Here is a 21989-nt window from a genome sequence, read left to right as displayed (position 1 = left end):
GATGGGAGTAGACTGGCGGGAAGTAGACTGGATGGGAGTTGACTGACTGAGAATAGACTGGATGGGAGCAGACTAGCTGAGAGTAGACTGGCTGAGAGTAAACTGGCTGGAAGTAGCCTGGCTGGGAGTAGACTGTTTGAGAGTAGACTGGATGGGAGTAGACTAGATGGGAGTAGACTGGCTGAGAGTAGACTGACTGAGAGTAGACTGGATGGAAGTAGACTGGCTGGGAGTAGAATGGCTGAGAGTAGACTGGCTGGGAGTATACTGACTGGGAGTAGACTGAATGGTAGCAGACTGGCTGAGAGTAGACTGGCTGGGAGTATACTGACTGGGAGTAGACTGGCTGGGGGTAGACTGGATGGGAGTAGACTGGCTGAGAGTAGACTATCTGAGAGTAAACTGACTGGGAGTAGACTGTTTGAGAGTAGACTGGATGGGAGTAGACCGACTGAAAGTAGACTGGATGGGAGTAGACTGGATGGGAGTAGACTGGATGGGAGTAGACTGGATGGGAGTAGAATGGCTGAGAGTAGACTGGCTAAGAGTAGACTGACTGAAAGTAGACTGGCTGGGAGTAGACTAGCTGGGAGCAGACTGGCTGGAAGTAGACTGGCTGGGAGTAGAATGGCTGAGAGTAGACTGGCTGGGAGTGTACTGACTGGGAGTAGACTGGATGGTAGCAGACTGGCTGAGAGTAGACTGGCTGGGAGTATACTGGCTGAGAGTAGACTGGCTGGGAGTAGACTGGCTGGGAGTAGACTGGATGGGAGTAGACTGGCTGAGCGTAGACTGGCTGAGTGTATACTGGCTGAGAGTAGACTGGCTGGGGGTAGACTGACTGGGAGTAGACTGGCTGGGGGTAGACTGGAAGGGAGTAGACTGGCTGAGAGTAGACTATCTGAGAGTAAACTGGCTGGAAGTAGACTGGTTGGGAGTAGACTGGATGGAAGTAGCCTGGCTGGGAGTAGACTGTTTGAGAGTAGACTGGATGGGAGTAGACCGACTGAAAGTAGACTGGATGAGAGTAGACTGGATGGGAGTAGACTGGATGGGAGTAGAATGGCTGAGAGTAGACTGGCTGGGAGTAGACTGGCTGGGAGTAGACTGGCTGGGAGTAGACTGGCTGGGAGTAGACTGGCTGGGAGTAGACTGGCTGGGAGTAGACTGGATGGGAGTAGACTGGATGGGAGTAGACTGGCTGAGAGTATACTGGCTGAGAGTAGACTGGCTGGGAGTATACTGGCTGGAAGTAGACTGGTTGGGAGTAGACTGGATGGAAGTAGCCTGGCTGGGAGTAGACTGTTTGAGAGTAGACTGGATGAGAGTAGACTGGATGGGAGTAGACTGGATGGGAGTAGAATGGCTGAGAGTAGACTGGCTGTGAGTAGACTGGCTGGGAGTAGACTGGCTGGGAGTAGACTGGCTGAGACTAGACTGGCTGAGAGTAGACTGGTTGGGAGTAGACTGGCTGGGAGAAGACTGACTGGGAGTAGACTGGATGGGAGTAGACTGACTGAGAGTATACTGGATGGGAGTAGACTGACTGAGAGTAGACTGGCTGTAAGTAGACTGACTGGGAGTAGACTGGATGGGAGCAGACTGGCTGAGAGTAGACTGGCTGAGAGTAGACTGGGTGAGAGTAGACTGGCTGGGAGTAGACTGGCTGAGACTAGACTGGCTGAGAGTAGACTGGTTGGGAGTAGACTGGCTGGGAGAAGACTGACTGGGAGTAGACTGGATGGGAGTAGACTGACTGAGAGTATACTGGATGGGAGTAGACTGACTGAGAGTAGACTGGCTGTAAGTAGACTGACTGGGAGTAGACTGGATGGGAGCAGACTGGCTGAGAGTAGACTGGCTGAGAGTAGACTGGGTGAGAGTAGACTGGCTGGGAGTAGACTGGCTGAGACTAGACTGGCTGAGAGTAGACTGGTTGGGAGTAGACTGGCTGGGAGTATACTGACTGGGAGTAGACTGGCTGGGGGTAGACTGGAAGGGAGTAGACTGGCTGAGAGTAGACTATCTGAGAGTAAACTGGCTGGAAGTAGACTGGTTGGGAGTAGACTGGATGGAAGTAGCCTGGCTGGGAGTAGACTGTTTGAGAGTAGACTGGATGGGAGTAGACCGACTGAAAGTAGACTGGATGAGAGTAGACTGGATGGGAGTAGACTGGATGGGAGTAGAATGGCTGAGAGTAGACTGACTGGGAGTAGACTGGCTGGGAGTAGACTGGCTGGGAGTAGACTGGCTGGGAGTAGACTGGCTGAGACTAGACTGGCTGAGAGTAGACTGGTTGGGAGTAGACTGGCTGGGAGTATACTGACTGGGAGTAGACTGGCTGGGGGTAGACTGGAAGGGAGTAGACTGGCTGAGAGTAGACTATCTGAGAGTAAACTGGCTGGAAGTAGACTGGTTGGGAGTAGACTGGATGGAAGTAGCCTGGCTGGGAGTAGACTGTTTGAGAGTAGACTGGATGGGAGTAGACCGACTGAAAGTAGACTGGATGAGAGTAGACTGGATGGGAGTAGACTGGATGGGAGTAGAATGGCTGAGAGTAGACTGGCTGGGAGTAGACTGGCTGGGAGTAGACTGGCTGGGAGTAGACTGGCTGGGAGTAGACTGGCTGGGAGTAGACTGGCTGGGAGTAGACTGGATGGGAGTAGACTGGATGGGAGTAGACTGGCTGAGAGTATACTGGCTGAGAGTAGACTGGCTGGGAGTATACTGGCTGGAAGTAGACTGGTTGGGAGTAGACTGGATGGAAGTAGCCTGGCTGGGAGTAGACTGTTTGAGAGTAGACTGGATGAGAGTAGACTGGATGGGAGTAGACTGGATGGGAGTAGAATGGCTGAGAGTAGACTGGCTGTGAGTAGACTGGCTGGGAGTAGACTGGCTGGGAGTAGACTGGCTGAGACTAGACTGGCTGAGAGTAGACTGGTTGGGAGTAGACTGGCTGGGAGAAGACTGACTGGGAGTAGACTGGATGGGAGTAGACTGACTGAGAGTATACTGGATGGGAGTAGACTGACTGAGAGTAGACTGGCTGTAAGTAGACTGACTGGGAGTAGACTGGATGGGAGCAGACTGGCTGAGAGTAGACTGGCTGAGAGTAGACTGGGTGAGAGTAGACTGGATGGAAGTAGCCTGGCTCGGAGCAGAATGTCTGTGAGTAGACTGATTGATAGTAGACTGGATGGGAGTAGACTGGCCGAGAGTAGACTGGCTGGGGGTAGACTGGATGGGAGTAGACTGGAAGGGAGTAGACTGGATGGAAGTAGCCTGGCTCGGAGTAGAATGTCTGTGAGTAGACTGATTGATAGTAGACTGGATGGGAGTAGACTGGCTGAGAGTTGACTGTCTGAGAGTAAACTGGCTGGAAGAAGACTGGTTGGGAGTAGACTGGATGGAAGTAGCCTGGCTGGGAGTAGACTGTTTGAGAGTAGACTGGATGGGAGTAGACTGACTGAAAGTAGACTGGCTGGGAGTAGACTAGCTGGGAGTAGACTGGCTGGAAGTAGACTGGCTGGGAGTAGAATGGCCGAGAGTAGACTGGCTGGGGGTAGACTGGATAGGAGTAGACTGGATGGGAGTAGACTGACTGAGAGTAGATTGGATGGGAGCAGACTGGCTGAGAGTATACTGGCTGAGAGTAGACTGGCTGGGAGTATACTGACTGGGAGTAGACTAGCTGGGGGTAGACTGGATGGGAGTAGACTGGCTGAGAGTAGACTGTCTGAGAGTAGACTGGCTGGAAGTAGACTGGTTGGGAGTAAACTGGCTGGGAGTAGACTGGATGGAAGTAGACTGGCTGGGAGTAGACCGGCTGGGGGTAGACTGGCTGGGAGAAGACTGACTGGGAGTAGACTGACTGAGAGTAAACTGGATGGGAGCAGACTGGCTGAGAGTAGAATGGCTAGGAGTAGACTGGCTGGGATTAGACTGGATTGGAGTAGACTGGCTGAGAATAGATTGGCGTGCAGTAGACAGGCTGAGAGTAGACTGACTGAGAGTAAACTGGATGGGAGAAGACTGGCTGAGAGTAGAATGGCTAGGAGTAGACTGGCTGGGAGTAGACTGGATTGTAGTAGACTAGCTGCGAATAGACTGGATGAGAGTAGACTGGCTGGGAGTAGACTGACTGAGAATAGACTGGTTGTGAGTATACTGGCTGAGAGTAGACTGAAAAAGAGTAGACTGGATATAAGATTGATTGACAATTGATTGTAATTGGACATAGAGAATGGTTGCTTTGATAGTTCTTTCTTTCAAAGTTTTTTTTATAACTATGTACTTCCCCATCAAACTTTTAGAATGAACGATTCCAACCTCTAACATTGTAATAAAATATGCATGCATTTGTGAAACAATAATTTTTATTAGACAGTATTTCGAAACTCTTAGGTAAAGCTGTCTAAAAACATTTTATTTGACAATTAACCATGCTTCTCCTTTTGTTACCATGCAATGGAGACGCCTTATGTTTGAACAAAATCCAATTTCATATCCATGTTGGAATTTGATATATTATTTGTTGTGTAGTTTCATGGTATTTGTTTTGCAGCGAATATGAATATGTAATATTTTTGATCTATCATAAAAGAATGTTATAAATGATAACAATATTCGAAGTCATTGCGTAACTTTGAAATAAACTTATTCGAACTGGATTGTTGAAGTTAACCTATCAATCAATCAATCAATCAATCATAGCTCAAGAATTACTGAGAACATCTGTATTTGTGACGATAGAAAGAGAGTATTTATAGGTAATTGAATGCTCAATTTTCAGTTTTAAACCACTAAGCACTGCACAAATCATTGCGGTAGCTGACTTAATCGTAGAACGTAATTGAGCTTTGGTTTATGCTTCATATCCTTCACTAATTGATTACTCTAATCATTGTACAAGCTGCATGGCTTTACGATCCTACCGTTGTTGGTATTCTCACATTCCTTACTCACACCGACAACCGAAGTTGGATGTCATTAAATATTGACTTCTACCTTCCGTCATTTCCTAACAGGCCAACCTCTTCGTTTATGTGCGGCGAATTATTTTTCCTGAATGACGACGACGTTGCCGACAACATCGATTACACCAGATTACACCTTAAATGGATCCTGACTGCCTTTCACCTGCACCGTGCAGAAGCAGCAGCCGTAGTCAAGAGAGCGCCTTTTCCTTTATCCCGACCCCGAGCGGGATAGAGGATGCAATTTTATTCCTACCCCGAAGAGTGATCGAAATTATGGGATCTCAGATTCCGGTTTTGTTCTTTCAACTAAGCGTCGGTTTTCATCCCGGCTGAGTGCAATTAAAACTCGAGTGATTATTATTTTCTACGCGATTAAATTCAATCCTGGTAATGTGCTCCTCCTATGAAGGCTCTATTTGTACGACAGCAGCGTGGTAGCGACGAGGATGACGACGATGACGACGACGACGACGACGATGATGATGTCACAACCTCAGCCTTAGGTTTTATTTGCAGAGTGGTTTCCGCATCGAAGAATTTAAATGTTTTTGTATGCAGCAAGTTGCATTTACTGCGGTGCACTCGCACTTTGTAAAAATGTGCTGATCCAGTATAATTCAAGATAAGGATTATTCATAGAAACAATACTATCGGCATTTCAAAACTCTATCCTCCCACATCAAACTTTTAGAATGAAAGAATCCAACCTCCAACTTAGTAATAGAATTTGTGAAACAGTATTTTTCATTAGACAGTTTATAATTATCATAGTTTTTTGAAAAAACTGTCCGAAAAAGTTTCTAACTGACAAATAACTAAGCGTCTCCATTAGTTACTACGCGATGGAGACGCTTGATGTTTTGATAAGATCAATTTCTAAATGCAATATTAAAATTTCATATTCCGTTTATTGTGTAGTCTAACCGTATCTCTTTTTAGCGTATATGTTTTAGATATTTTTTATTTATTTGTCATAGCAAACTGATTCAATATTATTGGTCAAATAAGTCTGAAAGATGTTCTCCATTAACAATTGTTCTGGGATAATCATTCATTAACACAACTCTAAAAAAAATCTCCCAATTGTGACTTCCTATAATCACCTGAGGTACCTGAAAAAAGAACTTTGCATAGAAAACGATAATTTAGTTCTAAGAAAATGTCACATTAGCATGCGAAACGAGTGTAAAAACCGCGCTTACAATTCTCCTTTAGTTCTGAAAATCACGTTCAACACGCCACCTCCGTGCTTCACACCGACCGACGTGCTTACCAGCCAGCTTTTCACGTGCACTCTTTTCATCGCCATTTTTTTCTTTCTCTTCCCTATTTCTCTCTTTGTTTCCGCATACGCACTCCATGGCCTTGTTCCGGTGGCGGCTTTGCAGGTGGACTTTTGTGCCAATGACCCATGCCCAGATGGTCATCGATGCATAGATCACGGTGACGACTTTACCTGCGAGTGTCCCGGTGGACGCAACGGACCCGACTGCAATCAAGTGCCCCGGACGGTAAGTAGTACATGTTTCGATTGTCTTCCTTCGTACATACCTCCCGGTGAAACCCGACGAGAAAAGTTTTTCCTTATTCTTCACGCTATACGAAGCGGAAGCCGCTGTGATTCCAATTTCAAAAAGGAAAGTTCCAGATTACCCTTGTTTCACTTTCACATTTTATTTCGCTTCCGTAATGATATTTCAGTCAAACTGGGACAAAATACGATGGCTACATGAATGCAATTTTAAAAACTTTGCTCAAATAAACAGCCTCGCAGTTTTGCCAGTCTTTTTGCCGCTGAGATAGCAAGTTTATTTGAGTTTGTGCGCTGTTTGGCAAGCGAGACCATCGCATTTAAATGCTAAACACGCCAGTCAAGCTGGAAAATTATAAAGAAACAGCTTTTCCGACCGGGATCGATTCTTAGCTAGGTAGCCAGATTTGAGTCGCGTTTTCCCGGACCGTATTGCCAATTTCAGGAAAGCGAGCTTCGCCCCCAATCATTTTTCATTCCTTCCAGCATCTATTATTCAGCAGTGTTTTTACCTTTGTTAGTTCCTATTCCTACGCACCGTAGCATTTATTATTAGCTAATTTGGTTCTACCTCAAAACTTGATTGTCGTAAAACGGACCGATTTCAACAGTATCGCATAAAATATTAATTTTATATTATTCTGAACAAGGTGGTTTTAGAAGAAAGTGTCGTTGTCAACCGAGGACATGTTTCTAGAAAATAATTTAACTTTGTCAGTGGTTTTTATTCTATAAAACTGGGAAAACTTAAAATAATATTATTGTAAAAAATTCAAAAACTCTATACGAGTGATTCTTCAACTCTTCACATTATTATCCTAGCGTGAATTTTAACTCATAATTAGATATTATGAATGAATGGTTATAGAAAGTTTTAAGTTGGCTGTAAGCATAATTATTTGGCTATTCAAAAAAATTTAATATATAAAAAAACTCTTCAATTCAGTGTGAAATCACTTCCACTCTTTTCAGTTCTAGATATTTCAATTTCTCAGTCGTCTTGACACTCGCAAATCTGTTTCAACTTAGTAAAAAAATAAAGTACATGAAGTCAATCCGACCTCCCAGCCATAGCGAACTTTATCAAGAAATAAAACCAGTCGTCCATCCTTCGTTTTTTAATCCTTCTTCTGGAATTATGCTGCTCATTTTACATTCTCATTTTGCTCGAAAATAGGCTCATATCGCTTTTACCACAGCTTCAGCTTAGCCACCGCAAACACGAAATTGAGATTAATGAATGCCAACGCCGTCGCAATACTCCATCTATTTACGCCCGGTTCAAGTTGCCCGGGTGGAAAGAAACTGAAAATATAATTATGAAAAATGACTGCCTGGTTCTTGCTTGTCGCGTAGAAGCTGAAAAAAAAGAAACTCAAATAAGTTTTGCTAGCTTCAAACAATTTTCGTGTTTCACGGTTCACAAAAGAACTGATACATTACGCAGCGTCCAGCTTCCTTCATCTATTGATTACTGTTTTATCCTTTGACCGACGGTGCAAATACCCGTAATGTGCCACGATTTAACACCGATTAGCCCAGGTGGCCGTAACGATCCTTAATTACACTTCTGCACGAACGAAGCCTTCACCGTTCGGTGGTTTGAAAGCAACCAAGCAAACGCAAACGTAAAAGAAGGTTACCCAATGCATTTTAGATTACCGCATCGACCAACTCCAGTCGTTTAGCTCTAAGCATGTTCCTTTCTCTTCTAGCTAACAACCATTTCAAACTAGAGTTCATGATAAACCGTTTAAATCTGAGCAAATATTTGAGAAGATTGCATTTTTAGTTCCCATAGACAAATAGATAAGCTGTGCCGAAATCTGAACAGGATTTTTTATCTGATGGCGTTACACAGCACCGTTATTCTACCAATTCAAGCATTATTCTATTCAGGAACACGCTGCCATTAAATGATCCAAATGACCTGCATCATCAAAAAAAAAAAACTAATCATCAAAGCTTCCTTTGCACTTCCAAGTACGAATTTAATTTCAAAATCATTGCACCCGAATGGCTTCCATTATGGCTTACTCAGTACACCGTCATTTGGCATTTCCCAGCACCTGCCGGCGTGCAGACGTTTCGTATCTCCTGAATCTTCTCGCACAGCACACAGCACTCAGCCTAATTACCGTCGAAGTCATTAAAGTTTAAATGAGCGCAATATATACAGAAATACCATACACTAAACTGTCAGCCGGTCGGTCAGTGCTTGCCTCGCGCTATCGGAAAGGTTTCCCGCACACATACCTACCTAACCTACCCACAGCAACATGGAACGGTAGATTTACATCACGCGCCCGCCCTCACTCCCCATAGCATTCGCCGATTTCTTTTCGCAGCCCCGCAGGACACAACCGAAAAGGAATCACGCCATGAATTTTAATTAGCCCTTACATCGTTACTTTTCGCAACCTGTACTTACCACCGAGCGAGGTGGATGTTCTTTTTGTTTCCCATAACATCATCCGTGCAATGCAAAGGGAAATATATAGAATAAGGAAGCATACTAAATAGTGAAACGCTGCTGGTTCAACAAGATTAAATCACTGAAAGCAATTAGATGAACTAGCGCAGAACGTTAGCATCAACGCTGTTGCTGCAAAAGGTGGTAGGAGAAGTGGAACGGTTCCAAGTTCCTTTGCTAAGTTTCTCGGAACACTGATCACCAGTGAATAAGGATGCACGCATCGGAACGCTTTATTAGAGAAATTTTTTTCCCAAGACTTCATAAAGCACAGAGTCAACAGTGAAAATCAAGAATTATTCAAGTCAAACGAAATTAGTGTCGACTCTGTAGTCAACGTAGTTTCTTGGAAAGGACTTTCCTATACCATGTTGTCACATGATAGAAAAATGTTTCCCAATCTTATAAAAGGGGAAGAGTCCAGAATCACAAAAGCTTATTATAAATTTCTGATGTTTGCATAGGTGGTGACTTTCATTTTAAAAGGGGATTTCTTTGTTAGGGTAATTTTTTTTCTTGAAAAAAAGGCCAAATCATCGAGTCTAATAAAACCCACTCACCACAGGATGAATAAAAACATTGGCTGGTCTTCCAAATGTGATGCCTCGCCAACAAAATAACAATAAATAGGCGATTCAAATATTCTTTTTATTAAATGCATTCCACAAAATATAGTGTCTTCACAAAATTAGTAGAACACACTAATATGAGTAATTTTTCTGAATACAGTATCTTTTTATCTCTTCCTGTTGACGAAACAAAACGATTTTTTTGGAGAAAAACGTTTAAAAAAGTATGCCCGAAATTGTTTTTTTTGTATTTTTATTTCTTTTCTCAAGTAACGATTCCACTTGGTTCAATTTGAATTTTACAAAGCTTTTATTGCGGTATGAATCATTTACTCTAGTTTTGTCATGGTGTTGCGGAATAACAAGATAATTCTGAGCAAAATCTACTTATAACTAGCTATAAAACCATTATAAAATAGTTTATAAAGCATATTTATTCTGATTAAAAGCTAGTATTTTGAGTCTGATCTTGAGTTGATCTTACTGCGGTGCTTGTCAAACCGCAATAAAGTGTCATTTTATGGTGCTATCAATATGGTAACACCCTGACTAAACAGCGACACACCGAAGTCATTTTCTTATACGAGGCCGTTTCTATCAATTTTTGGTCGCCAAACAACAATTCATCACAGCTAATTGTGAGATGCAGAGAGGACGTTATTATCATTCGATTTTCATGTCAGAATGCAACTACAATAATTTTGCTAGAAACTAAGATTTACTTATCGAATATATTTATATTGTTTAAACAACTGGTTTTCAAAAATAAAAAAAATTTCAATTCCACTGATAGCCACTTATTCCAATATGCATGATAAAATTTGATGGGCATATGGTGCACAACTACGAAAACAGGTGAAAATTTATTATATATTCTTTCGTATATGTAATTATGGTCGCTGTCAATCAAATCTAACAGAATGATCTGACGGTAAAAATTAACCTTTTCTGCTCACGGCTATATATTGTCATGTCTATAAAGCAGTCTGGGTGAATTATCGTTTTACTTATTCTTATTCTTATTAATACCATCACAGCCACAATAAAGGATTCCTGGAAATTTTTTTAATTATTTCACAGTCGAAACCAGTAAAATATTATTTCTGGTCATAGAAATATTTCAAATTATTTTCTTGACTGTATTAACATTTGCAAAATATCAGAGATATATTGCAAATGTTTAATCGGCCAGGCCAACTGTGAAGTATTGCCGCAAAGACGATTATACGAAATGGATCTTGTTTGAACAAGTTATTCATACATAGATGCATTTCAAAATCAACATGGGAAGAAGAAACGGGGACGTCTCGTACCAACCGTTTCTCTGTCTGGGTGAATTATCTTTTTACGCAGCAAACTTTATACTTTATAGCTTAGTCGAACAAAGCGAAAAGCTTCATTAGATTATGGCGGTTGCCATGAAGCAGCAACATATAATCGGTTTTATTACTGCGTTCAGCAGAGCGCAATAAATCTACTAGAGCTTATGTTCTGACTCTTCAAGAGGTTATAAAAACCAGTGCTTAGAAATCACACATTCAATTTATGCAATACGCCTAAAATGATGCAATGTCTGCTCATTCTTTGCTGTTTCTAGTACAGATGAAATGAACCCAGCATTGCCAGCCTGAAATCAACGATTCGAGCGAATCACTTGCGTTCATGGCCATGTTGTTTTCTGCATTCATTCATCCTCGACAATAGTGGATAAAATCAAATGAGAATTATTTATTCATTTTGAACTACCGATAACAGCAACAAAAAAAAAAACAATAAACGTTAACATTGTTCCGAAGCTTTAATTATTTTCCTTCAGTCAGGTATTGGTTGATTTTGAAAAGCAAAACTAAAAAATCAAACACTGAGATCCAAAATATCAGTCATGAACAAGAAAATTGACTGACAGGTTAGTTGATTGGTCAATTTTTTAGCACTGCAATTCATGAATGAATTATTTTGAAGGGTAGAAAACGGAGAAAGACAAACACTGTCAGTAGTTCAGTAGTCATGTCCAAGGGCTGACAAATAAAAGAATACTACCAGGGGTAAAACTGAATGCGCAGAATGCGTTTTATATTCGCTTTCAGGAAGGGTTGTAAATTTTTTCTAGCACTGATATTATCAGTGGAGCCATCCAGATACCACGTGGACAGAAAAATACCAATTTTCACCCCCCTTCCGTGGACAAGCGTGGACATTTTCAACCCCCCCCCCCCCCACTGCCCGTGGTATATGGATGGCCCCTAAAAACCTTCTAAAGAGTGGGCGTTTTGATCGGAAGTTTTATAGTAGTCATCAGAGGGTTCTAGTGGAGCTCATAGTTTTATTAATGGTTTTATGAAATTGATCATGAAAATCACTAGAAGAATTCAATAAAATCTTTTGCACTTAAAAAAACAAAAATTTATCACAGATCACAGTGGATCACAGTCACCTGAATAGTTATAAAGATGCACTGTAATTTATAAATAAACTTCTCTAAAGACACTCCCATGAAAAACTATGCATTTTTACGCAGGTTGAGTTTTGGTCCCATGTGACGCGTAGGTATGCAAGCCAAAGAGCTGCGATAGGTTGGGTCAATGCAGGCAGCCTATCAATGACCGGTATGTTGCAAAATAGCGCATTGCATCGGATAGGGATAGGGATAGGGATAGGGATAGGGATAGGGATAGGGATAGGGATAGGGATAGGGATAGGGATAGGGATAGGGATAGGGATAGGGATAGGGATAGGGATAGGGATAGGGATAGGGATAGGGATAGGGATAGGGATAGGGATAGGGATAGGGATAGGGATAGGGATAGGGATAGGGATAGCGATAGGGATAGGGATAGAGATAGAGATAGGGATAGGGATAGGGATAGGGATAGGGATAGGGATAGGGATAGGGATAGGGATAGGGATAGGGATAGGGATAGGGATAGGGATAGGGATAGGGATAGGGATAGGGATAGGGATAGGGATAGGGATAGGGATAGGGATAGGGATAGGGATAGGGATAGGGATAGGGACAGGGCTGCAAACAGTTGACAGAAAACAATGAGTTTGAAAAAAGGAAAATATCAGTTCATTATATTCCCTCTATTGTAACACCAACATCAAATCATAGCACTCGGAGATATTTGATACCTACATATCCAAAGGCTGATTTTGAATTTGCGCGCGTTTTACTTTCACTACGCAGTCTAGTGAGCTACTTTCAGTTATCAAAAAAATCAGCATTCAACAAATGAAATGATTTTTTTAGTAACGCCTCTGGACACACAGGCAGTTAACATGCATTGCGCGTATGTTCGCAAGGATTTAGTTTTAAGATTTTTGACTTAACACTTTAATTCTAATTGCAATAATTGTACAACTAAACAAAAACTTTTGCTGCATATACCTAAAAAAAATGAAATTTTAATAGCGTCTGAACTAACCATTCATGATTGAACACACAATGTAAATTATATTATAAGCACTTATATGAACACTCTTGATACGCATAGGCGCTCCCGGAAAAAATCATTTAGTTGAAATGAAAATGATTTTCTTTAAAGTCCAGACTCAGTGATAGCATGTGTGAGTTGACTGCCACAATCGCTAAAGGAAAAACAAAGTTCACATACTGGACGGCGGCGTTCACGATAGCGCCCTTAATTCATTTATCAGGTAGCACGAATCATAGGTTGCTGATTTCGTAGCTAACTCATTTCGGCGCATTTTAACAGTATGATTTTGAATTTTTGCAGCTCTGGATAGGGATAGGGATAGAGATAGGGATAGGGATAGGGATAGGGATAGGGATAGGGATAGGGATAGGGATAGGGATAGGGATAGGGATAGGGATAGGGATAGGGATAGGGATAGGGATAGGGATAGGGATAGGGATAGGGATAGGGATAGGGATAGGGATAGGGATAGGGATAGGGATAGGGATAGGGATAGGGATAGGGATAGGGATAGGGATAGGGATAGGGATAGGGATAGGGATAGGGATAGGGATAGGGATAGGGATAGGGATAGGGATAGGGATAGGGATAGGGATAGGGATAGGGATAGGGATAGGGATAGGGATAGGGATAGGGATAGGGATAGGGATAGGGATAGGGATAGGGATAGGGATAGGGATAGGGATTGGGATAGGGATAGGGATTGGGATAGGGATAGGGATAGGGATAGAGATAGGGATAGGGATAGGGATAGGGATAGGGATAAGGATAGGGATAGGGATAGGGATAGGGATAGGGCGAAGATAACAAGAAGACAAGAGTCATGCCATGTCATTTGCAGCTGACCGTAATGACATACCATTGGCCAAGTTGTTGTATTGTCGAGTATCCATTGTTTTGCTGCCAAAGAAAACAGAGATGAAAGCATATATTTCAAAAAGGCCCGAGGTTAAAGCCAAAATTTCTAGACCATACCTTTCGATTATAGTCCTTCGACATAGACTGTTATGTGCGCCTTGTGACAGACTTCAGGGTCATCACCCTAGTATGTTTTGCACACTTGTGCTTCGATATACGCTCACATCGAATAATCTACCCGATTAAGGTCCGGACTGTCCGGAGCTCAAAGTTTTCGGCCAAAACCTCACGTCTTCCATCAGCCATCGTTGGGTCCAAGTTGACGTGTAACATGGCGCTCCATCCTGTCGAAGGACAATTCATCCACAGAGTAGTTGGCCTTCACCCAGAGAAGCACTTGGTCGTTTGAAATATTTACAGGTATGCATTTCGGTATGTATTTTAACACCAGCATTTTCAAACCATTGTTCGTCAATAAGGCAAACATCATGCCATCAGCCGTATGTTTGGTTTGGAACTTGAACACATATTTCATTTTACCTCTTTAATATTTCTTATTTCTCTTTTCCTGTCTCGTTTTTCCACTTTTTGTTACGTTTTTTCTTCTTTTCTGAACCTTTTTTCTTTTTTCTGTTCTGTTGCTTCGTTTTTCTCGTTTCGCTTCCAATTGTTTCTTATTTTCAGTCCTGCTGTCTGGTAGTTTATCGCTCTTTTTTTTATTTTTTCAATTTGCTTTCTTTTCTGTTCCCTTTTTTTCGTTTCTAATTTTCATCTTTTTCTACCTCGACTTCTTTTCGTTTCGCGTTTCTCGTATGGGTCTGTTCCGTTTCGCTTCTTTTAGATGATATTTTCGCCTTTTCTGTCTAGTTTATTCTGGTTTTGGCTTCCTTTTGCCATTTGCGTTTTTTTTCTATTTTGTCTTCCGTTTATGTCTTTTTCTCTGCAGTTCCTGTTTTTTTCTTTCTTTTCGTTTTTTTCTGTCTCTTTTTCTCATCCCATTCCCATGTTGTCCCATTGTTTTCGAACTAGTAAGAGTTCTTCTTTTCTCTTTTGGTTTCTCTTGTTTTCTGTTCCATTTTCCTTATTTTGTCGCGTTTTCTCTCTTATTCTTTCGGATTTTCAGTCACGCTTTTTTATTTTACATTCCCGTATTTTCTCCATATGTCTCTCGTTTTACCTTTTTTACTCGCTGTTTCCTCTTTCTCTTTTTCCTGTGTCGTTTTTTTCCTTTTTCGGTCCTGGTATTTCTATTGTTTTTCCCTTTTCACTTTTCAATTCTGTTTTCCATCCTTTTTATTGCATTTTTAGGCTCATTTTTCCTCTTGTATAGTCTCGTTTTTTGTTAACTTATTTTCTTCCGTTCTTCCTCTTATTATTGCCTGCTTTTCCTTCTTATTTGACACGTTCAGCTTTTCGTTTGATCCTGTTTGTCTGCCGTTTTCAGTCAAATCTAGAGCCATATTACTCATTTTCTGTTTTCTTGTCTCAATTGTCCAGCTCCCATTTTTCTTCCTTTCTTTTACTGCTTTTCTATCCAGTTTTTTTCTGTTTTGTTGTTTTTCTGTTCAGTTCTCTTTTTCTGTTCAGTAATTCCACATTTCCTTTCTCGTTTTCCTCGTTTGCTTTATCGATTTCTTCTTTTCTCTGAAAACAGAAGGAAGGGTACGCGCCACATTGTGCCCCAGCCTGGGCACAAAAATATATTAGATACTTTTAGTAATTGTATAGTAGTAATTGTCGGTATTGTTTTGTGTTTTATATTTATGGCTCTATAAGGTTGCAATGCCATGCCATGCTATAATGGTTGCAATGTTTGTAGTTAAAAGAGCACTGTTTTCGCGTTATAACTTTATAGGAATGCCTTTTGAGAATCTTGCAATAAAAATACAGCAATACTTAGTTTAGCAATATTTTAGATAACAGCTGTGTCCCATACGTGACATTTTCAAATTCTGCTTGGCCAGACGGTGTAATGAAAAAAGGAAAATCGAAGCCCAAAGAGCGTGCCAAACCTGATTACAGTAATAAAATTTTACTTGAAATGAGAGTGACTTTTTGCGAAGCGCAGAAACAGAAAGAAAAAACATGAGCGAGAAACACTGGCAACAACTCTACACTGGCTTACTGGCACTGGCTTCCAAGATTTGGGAGGAGAAACTACCGGACGAATAGACAGAAGGAGTGGTCGGTCCCATCTATAAAAACGGTGATCGGCTGGACTGCTGCAACTATCGGGGCATGCATAACGCCGGTGAACACCACCTACAATCTACTCAGCCAAGTTTTTTTTACGCCGGCTGTCACAAATAGTACAAGGTTTGATAGGGAATAATCAGGCGGGCTTCATAGGGGCTCGCGCCACTGCCGACCAAATGTTCACCATCCTACAGATCTTGCATGTGTACTCCCGACGTGCTTATGCATTACATCTTTACGAACTTCAAAGCTGCACACGATACTGTCGACCAAGACCAGCTATGGCATATAATGCACGAACATGGTTTTCGGGATAAACTGGAAGGAAGAGGCTCAAAGGACAAATACGCGTGCTTCCCATGGACAATAACCATCGGCGGCGACGAACTCGCAATGGTAGATCAATTGGTGTATATAGGATCGCTGGTGACCGCGCACAACAACACTAGTAAGGAGATCCAGCAGCGCATTCAAGCGGGAAATCAGGTCTGTTATGTCCTTCGCAAAACGCGACGATCGAAAAGTATACGCAACCGTATCAAGCTGACAATGTACAAAGCCCTTATCAGACCGGTAGTTATTTATGGCCTTGAAGCTGTGACGTTGCTTACGGAGGACATTGATTTCGAGCCATGTTCGAGCGGAAGGTGCTGCGGACCATATTTGGTGGAGTACAAACTAAAAGCGGAGAGTGGCGGAGGCGTATGAATCACGAACTATAGGCTCTGCTTGGAAAGATTCCCATCGTACACCTGGCGAAAGTGGGTATGTGACGGTGGGCCGGACACGTCGTAAAGATGCCGGACGAAAATGCGACGAAAACAGTTACCTTCAAAAAACCCCGCCGGCATCAGGAACACAGAGACTCAACGTGCAAATTGGCTCGACGAGATGGAAGTGATTTGCGATGGAAGTGAGACGACTGGGAAATTGGCTACGAGTGTCCCCGGATTGAGTTGAATGCAGACGAGCCACCCCGGCTCTATGCTGCTGACGACGACGAGGAACAGAAATCTGGCATATTACCATAATCAACTTGTGCATCTGTTCATGCTAAATTAAGCTCTGGTTGCCATACTGCTGGAATAATATGTTGTCAATTATCTTCAGCAACTATAAATAGTATATAAATTTCAATTTACGGGTAGAAGTAAATTATGAGGGAATTATAATCCGTTAGGTCAGAAACCGGAAAACTCAAAAGACATGCTGGAAAACGCGGTGATGTCGAATACGTGCTAATAAAAATTTCACGCTCAAATAGACATGATAGTTGATAGAATGAACCCTATTACATTATACAAAGCAAATCTGCATTAGCATTTGAGCAGTTTCATTCCATGCTTTCAGCATGAAGGCGAGTTCATTTCCTTTTTAGCGATCCTTTTTTCCAGAGCTACTGATAACAGCAACGTATCGTCTAACCGGAATGCTTTTCTTGTCTTTATTCGCAAGTCATCTATGTATACATTTTTCCGTCTAGCAGAATTCATCATCACTCTTCGAAGGTGACAGTAAATTGTAATCGCCATCACTTCCCGCAAAGCGACAAATGACAGTCAAAGAAATTCGGGATCGTGATGAATGGGACGAAAAGAAGCTTTTTCCTAAATCATTTCCGCTATGGTAGCGGAGTGGTTACGTATGGCAAGCAATTGACGTCAGGAAGGAGCGCACAAAGCGAATCTTATTGTCAACGTATGTGATAAAACAGTTACATGCTGCTTTTCGGGCTTTCTGTTATTTAGCGATGAATATAGAACAATATCTTGGTATATAGTTTCGTGGCTCTCTTAGAAATGTTTTTAGGACATTAAAGCCCAAATGTATTATATCACACCGGAAGCCTCCAACAGAAATCTATGATTTGCTAACGAAGCGTACCAAACACCAAATCCGATTTTTGCCGGTTGACATACTTTGTGCGGTTTATCAACAAAAGTCCCCATTGTTTATCGAGCTACTCCCCTATAAAGTAGTCCGCCTTCACTCCTTTATAAAGTAACATTCTCGATCGAGCCTCAAAGTCAAAAGCAACGTTAAAAGTGAACCTAGTTTTGGACATTTTTCATCACGAAGCTGTAATTCTTGAAAAAAGGCTTTCAAACACAATTCAGCTTACGGTGGCGAAACGAAATTTATTTCACTACTGTTTACTATTTTTTTGTCGTCATCTCCAGCCGGCTGGCGGAAATGACCCGAAGAAAAGTTTGAAGGAAAAAATCAACAATAGATGATGGAGGAGACAAAAACAGCGCACAGCGAACGCACAGTCACATTTGCTGAGCCATAATGGATAGAAAGAAAGAAAGAAAGAAAGGATTTTCGCTTTCATCGCCACAGTCTAAGTGACTGAGCTTGTTTTGTGACTGCTGAGCTTTATTCCTAAGATGTAAAACACGGAATTTTCATTTGGCTGTTTCCTGTGGAAGTTAAAAGAAAACGACCCTTATTTAATCTACCGAATGGCGAGAGAACCTTCATCGTAACATCATCAGATTACTTTAGCTTTTCAACCATGATGTTTCATTTTATGAATAAAGAAGAATTATTCATTTAATGTGTGTATATTTGAATAATCTCTGTGTACTTATCCCCGTAATTCTCGCGTTTCCTTATCCTCCAGTGAGTGGCTCCAGGGGCGGACTGGGAGCCAAAGGGCCCACCGGGCCTTTGAGATTAGGGGCCCCAGTTTGCAATGTTCTCATGATAGTAAATTAACACAAAAAACGACATCTACTCAAAAGACATCAGCGTTACAAGGTCAGTAAATCGAATGAATATGGGCTCTATTTTGTAAGTCATGTCGTGCAACTCGACTCGACTCAGGCACGGTCGAGTGTCGTGTATCAGGAGAACGAGCAGCATAGCGGCTAGATGCTCGAAACAAATAAACTCAGTCGTTATTAGGATCGAGTTACTAGCTTTTAACGTGTGTGTCATATTAGCGGTTCACGGTACTTTAGTTTGGTCGCATTTTTCTTCAACCCAATCTTCGCTACTTTGAGTTTTAGTTTGTTCAGCCACCACTACAGATGATGTTCTATCGACAATATCCATTTCATTGGGAAAGCAGACGAACTAACTAGATTTGCTGAAGATTGTGCTTGTGTGTTGCTCCTTTCATAACATCCTGTAACGGCATGTTGAACAGCCCACATGAGGGACCATCACGTTGATAAAGTCCCCTGCGAGGTTAGAATGGCCACTCATTTTACGGTCGATGGTATCATACGCAATTTTGAAATCAATGCAATAATTGTGCGTTGAATTCTGTATTCGTGGACTTTTTGGAGAATCTGCCACAGCGTGAATATTTGATTTGATTTGCGTGATAAATGATAGGATGTCATTAGTTCAATATATATGAGTAGATTACTGCGTCTACACGTCAGAACAGAACTGTTCATAGTGCAGGCGATTCCCGTGCCGAGTTATAGCTATCCCTGAGATTAAACTTTTGGATTCTCCTATAAGAATCATGCTTCTATAAGCAAGGTATTCTGTGCGAATCCTCTGTAGAATTTCCTCACACGATTCCAATGTGAGGAATGCCCGAGACTCTGCGCGAATCTTTTTGGTTCGTCTTGGTAGAGCTGCGGAAAAAAGAACCCACCGTCTAAAAACGTCAGTACGAAGAGCACGTGCTCGCCAGTCCAGAGGAGCGGTTCGCCAGCAACGACACACGAAGTTTCTACAAAACGGTCAGGTGCAAGAATTTTGCCATGCCTGTGATGTGCAATGATAGTGCTGGCAACCTACTTACTGACAAAATGACGGTAGCAGCCAGGTTGAAGAGTATTTCCAGACGCTGTTGAATAGAGAAGTAAACACGAAGATCAGCAGGTACAGGGTAAGAATTTTGAGCGACGGCCAAACTGTGGAGCCATCAACACAGGAGGAGGTCAAAAGAGCAATCAGTGAGCTGAAAAACGGTAAGGTTGCTGTAAAGGATGGCATCCTGGCTGAACTTCTAAAAGCGAGGAGCGAGCTGCTGTACGAAACAATTCGCTACCTCATTGTCAGGATCAGAATATGGGAGGAAAATAAATATCGGAGGAGTGGTTGATTGGCCTCATTTCCCAAAATTTTAAAAACGGACATCGACTTGAGAAAACTATCGAGGCATTACGTTGCTCAATTTTGCCTATAAGGTGCTCTCCCTATCGTGTTTTTTAGACTGAGTCCATTAGCTGAGTTCTTCGTCGGCGAGTATCAAGCTGGTTTTCATAAGGGTCGCTTCGCGATGGATCAAATATTTACCCTGCGTCTAGTAACTGACGAGTTCCGGGAGTGCAACTTGCAGACTCATCATATTTTTATGGATTTCAAGGCGGCATATGATTCAGTCAAACGAAATTAGCTGTGACAGTTAATGCTAGGACATGGTTTTCTTACAGAACTAGTTACGTTGACTCGTGTGACGCTGGATGAGTAAAAATTATAAGTCAGAATAGCAGATGAGACCTCACGTGCTTCTTGATTTTGCGGATGACGTGGATATCACCGAAATCAAAAGTAGAGCAGTGAAAGAGGCCTTTAGGTCATTTATTGAGAAATTGGGACTTACCATTAACACCGCCAAAACAAAGTACATGGCGTGGAAATCCAAATGGTGTTGGTGTCGAAGAGGAACTGAATATATTTTGGTATGCTTGTGACATGTGACAACGATGTAAATCGCAAAATAAAACGACTAATTGGTCGGTATTAAGTCAGACCGAACCAAGTGACAAAACTCTGTTTTCGAGAAAAACGCGTTCAAAGTGTGCAGCTCTGTATGGTTTATATGCTACCAATCGTTAGATATCATCTCATAACTATGTCTGTGTGCAATATTTATGTAGTCTGATTGGAGTAAAATGTTGCTTTGAAATTTCTTGATCGTTTGCATTCATTAACTCATTTTTTAAAATTTTGCGACTTGGTCCGGTCTGATCTAACACCGACCAATTGTAGCTGCGAATTGGCCTTTACGCAGGCATTACGTTTTGTAGCTGAAGTCCCGTAGCTTGCAAATTCCCATAAACTGACGCTCTAGAGAACACTAATTCTCTCGGTGGCCCTTCACGGACATGAATCATGGAATGGACGCTAAAAGAAGCTGATCGACGAATGCTTAGGGTTTTAGCGTAAAATTTTGCAAAATCCAAAATGGCGTGTAGCGCAGACGCATGAACCACGAGCTATATTAAGAATGTAAATATGCTGTTATAATAAGATAGTACAGTGTGGCAGTCTGCGCTGGACTGGTAACGTGTCTAGAATGCCCGACGAAAGAGTAGCCAAAATTATTTTAAGCAGAGAATCAAGAAGAGGCCCTAGACTTCGGAGTAGACATCGCACTGATAGATGTGCGCTATCGAGGATGATGCACGTTCAGCTGGTATTCGAGGGGTTTGAAGCAAGGTAGCCCAGGATTGAGTACTGGAGGACCATAATTCATTCGGAGCAGGATCGATAACGGCCCGCCGCCACTGAAGTAAACTAAGTATGGAGCTTAAGCCGACAGTTCGAAATTTATAAGTAGTCAAATAACTGCAGATGAAATACTAATTTTACTTTTAAATACTCAGAATTGAAGCTGGTAATATTTTCGGAGCTTGGAGCAACAGCTCAACTTAAATGATTTCATGAATCACCGTGCCCCAGCAATTGAACATTCGTGAGTCGTAGAAAAAGTTCAATTGAAAGAGAAAGTTTTGTTTAAAGTTCGGGGCCCCAACAGTCTCATTTGAAGCTGAATTTTCAATCATCAAATCGGTTGATTTCATGAATCATGGGGCCCCAGCAATCGAACATTCGTGAGTCATAGAAAAAGTTTAATTGAAAGAGAAATTTTGGTTTAAAGTTCGGGGCCCCAACAGTCCCATTTGAAGCTGAATTTTCAGTCATCAAATCGGTTGATTTCATAAATCATGGGGCCCCAGCAATCGAACATTCGTG

General features: G+C 42.0%; 1 protein-coding gene across 1 annotated transcript in view; it reads left to right on the top strand.

Annotated features, from left to right (window-relative positions):
* LOC128740327 (uncharacterized) overlaps nt 1-21989 on the top strand; it is a 199888-nt gene that overhangs the window by 132979 nt on the left and 44920 nt on the right. Inside the window, exon 10 of the mRNA XM_053835865.1 lies at nt 6368-6490. Coding sequence (XP_053691840.1) covers nt 6368-6490 — 123 coding nt within the window. The remainder of the gene's footprint in view (nt 1-6367; nt 6491-21989) is intronic.

The sequence above is a fragment of the Sabethes cyaneus genome, chromosome 3, assembly GCF_943734655.1.
Source record: "Sabethes cyaneus chromosome 3, idSabCyanKW18_F2, whole genome shotgun sequence".
Taxonomy (NCBI): domain Eukaryota; kingdom Metazoa; phylum Arthropoda; class Insecta; order Diptera; family Culicidae; genus Sabethes; species Sabethes cyaneus.
This window is presented reverse-complemented; position numbering and strand designations above follow the sequence as displayed.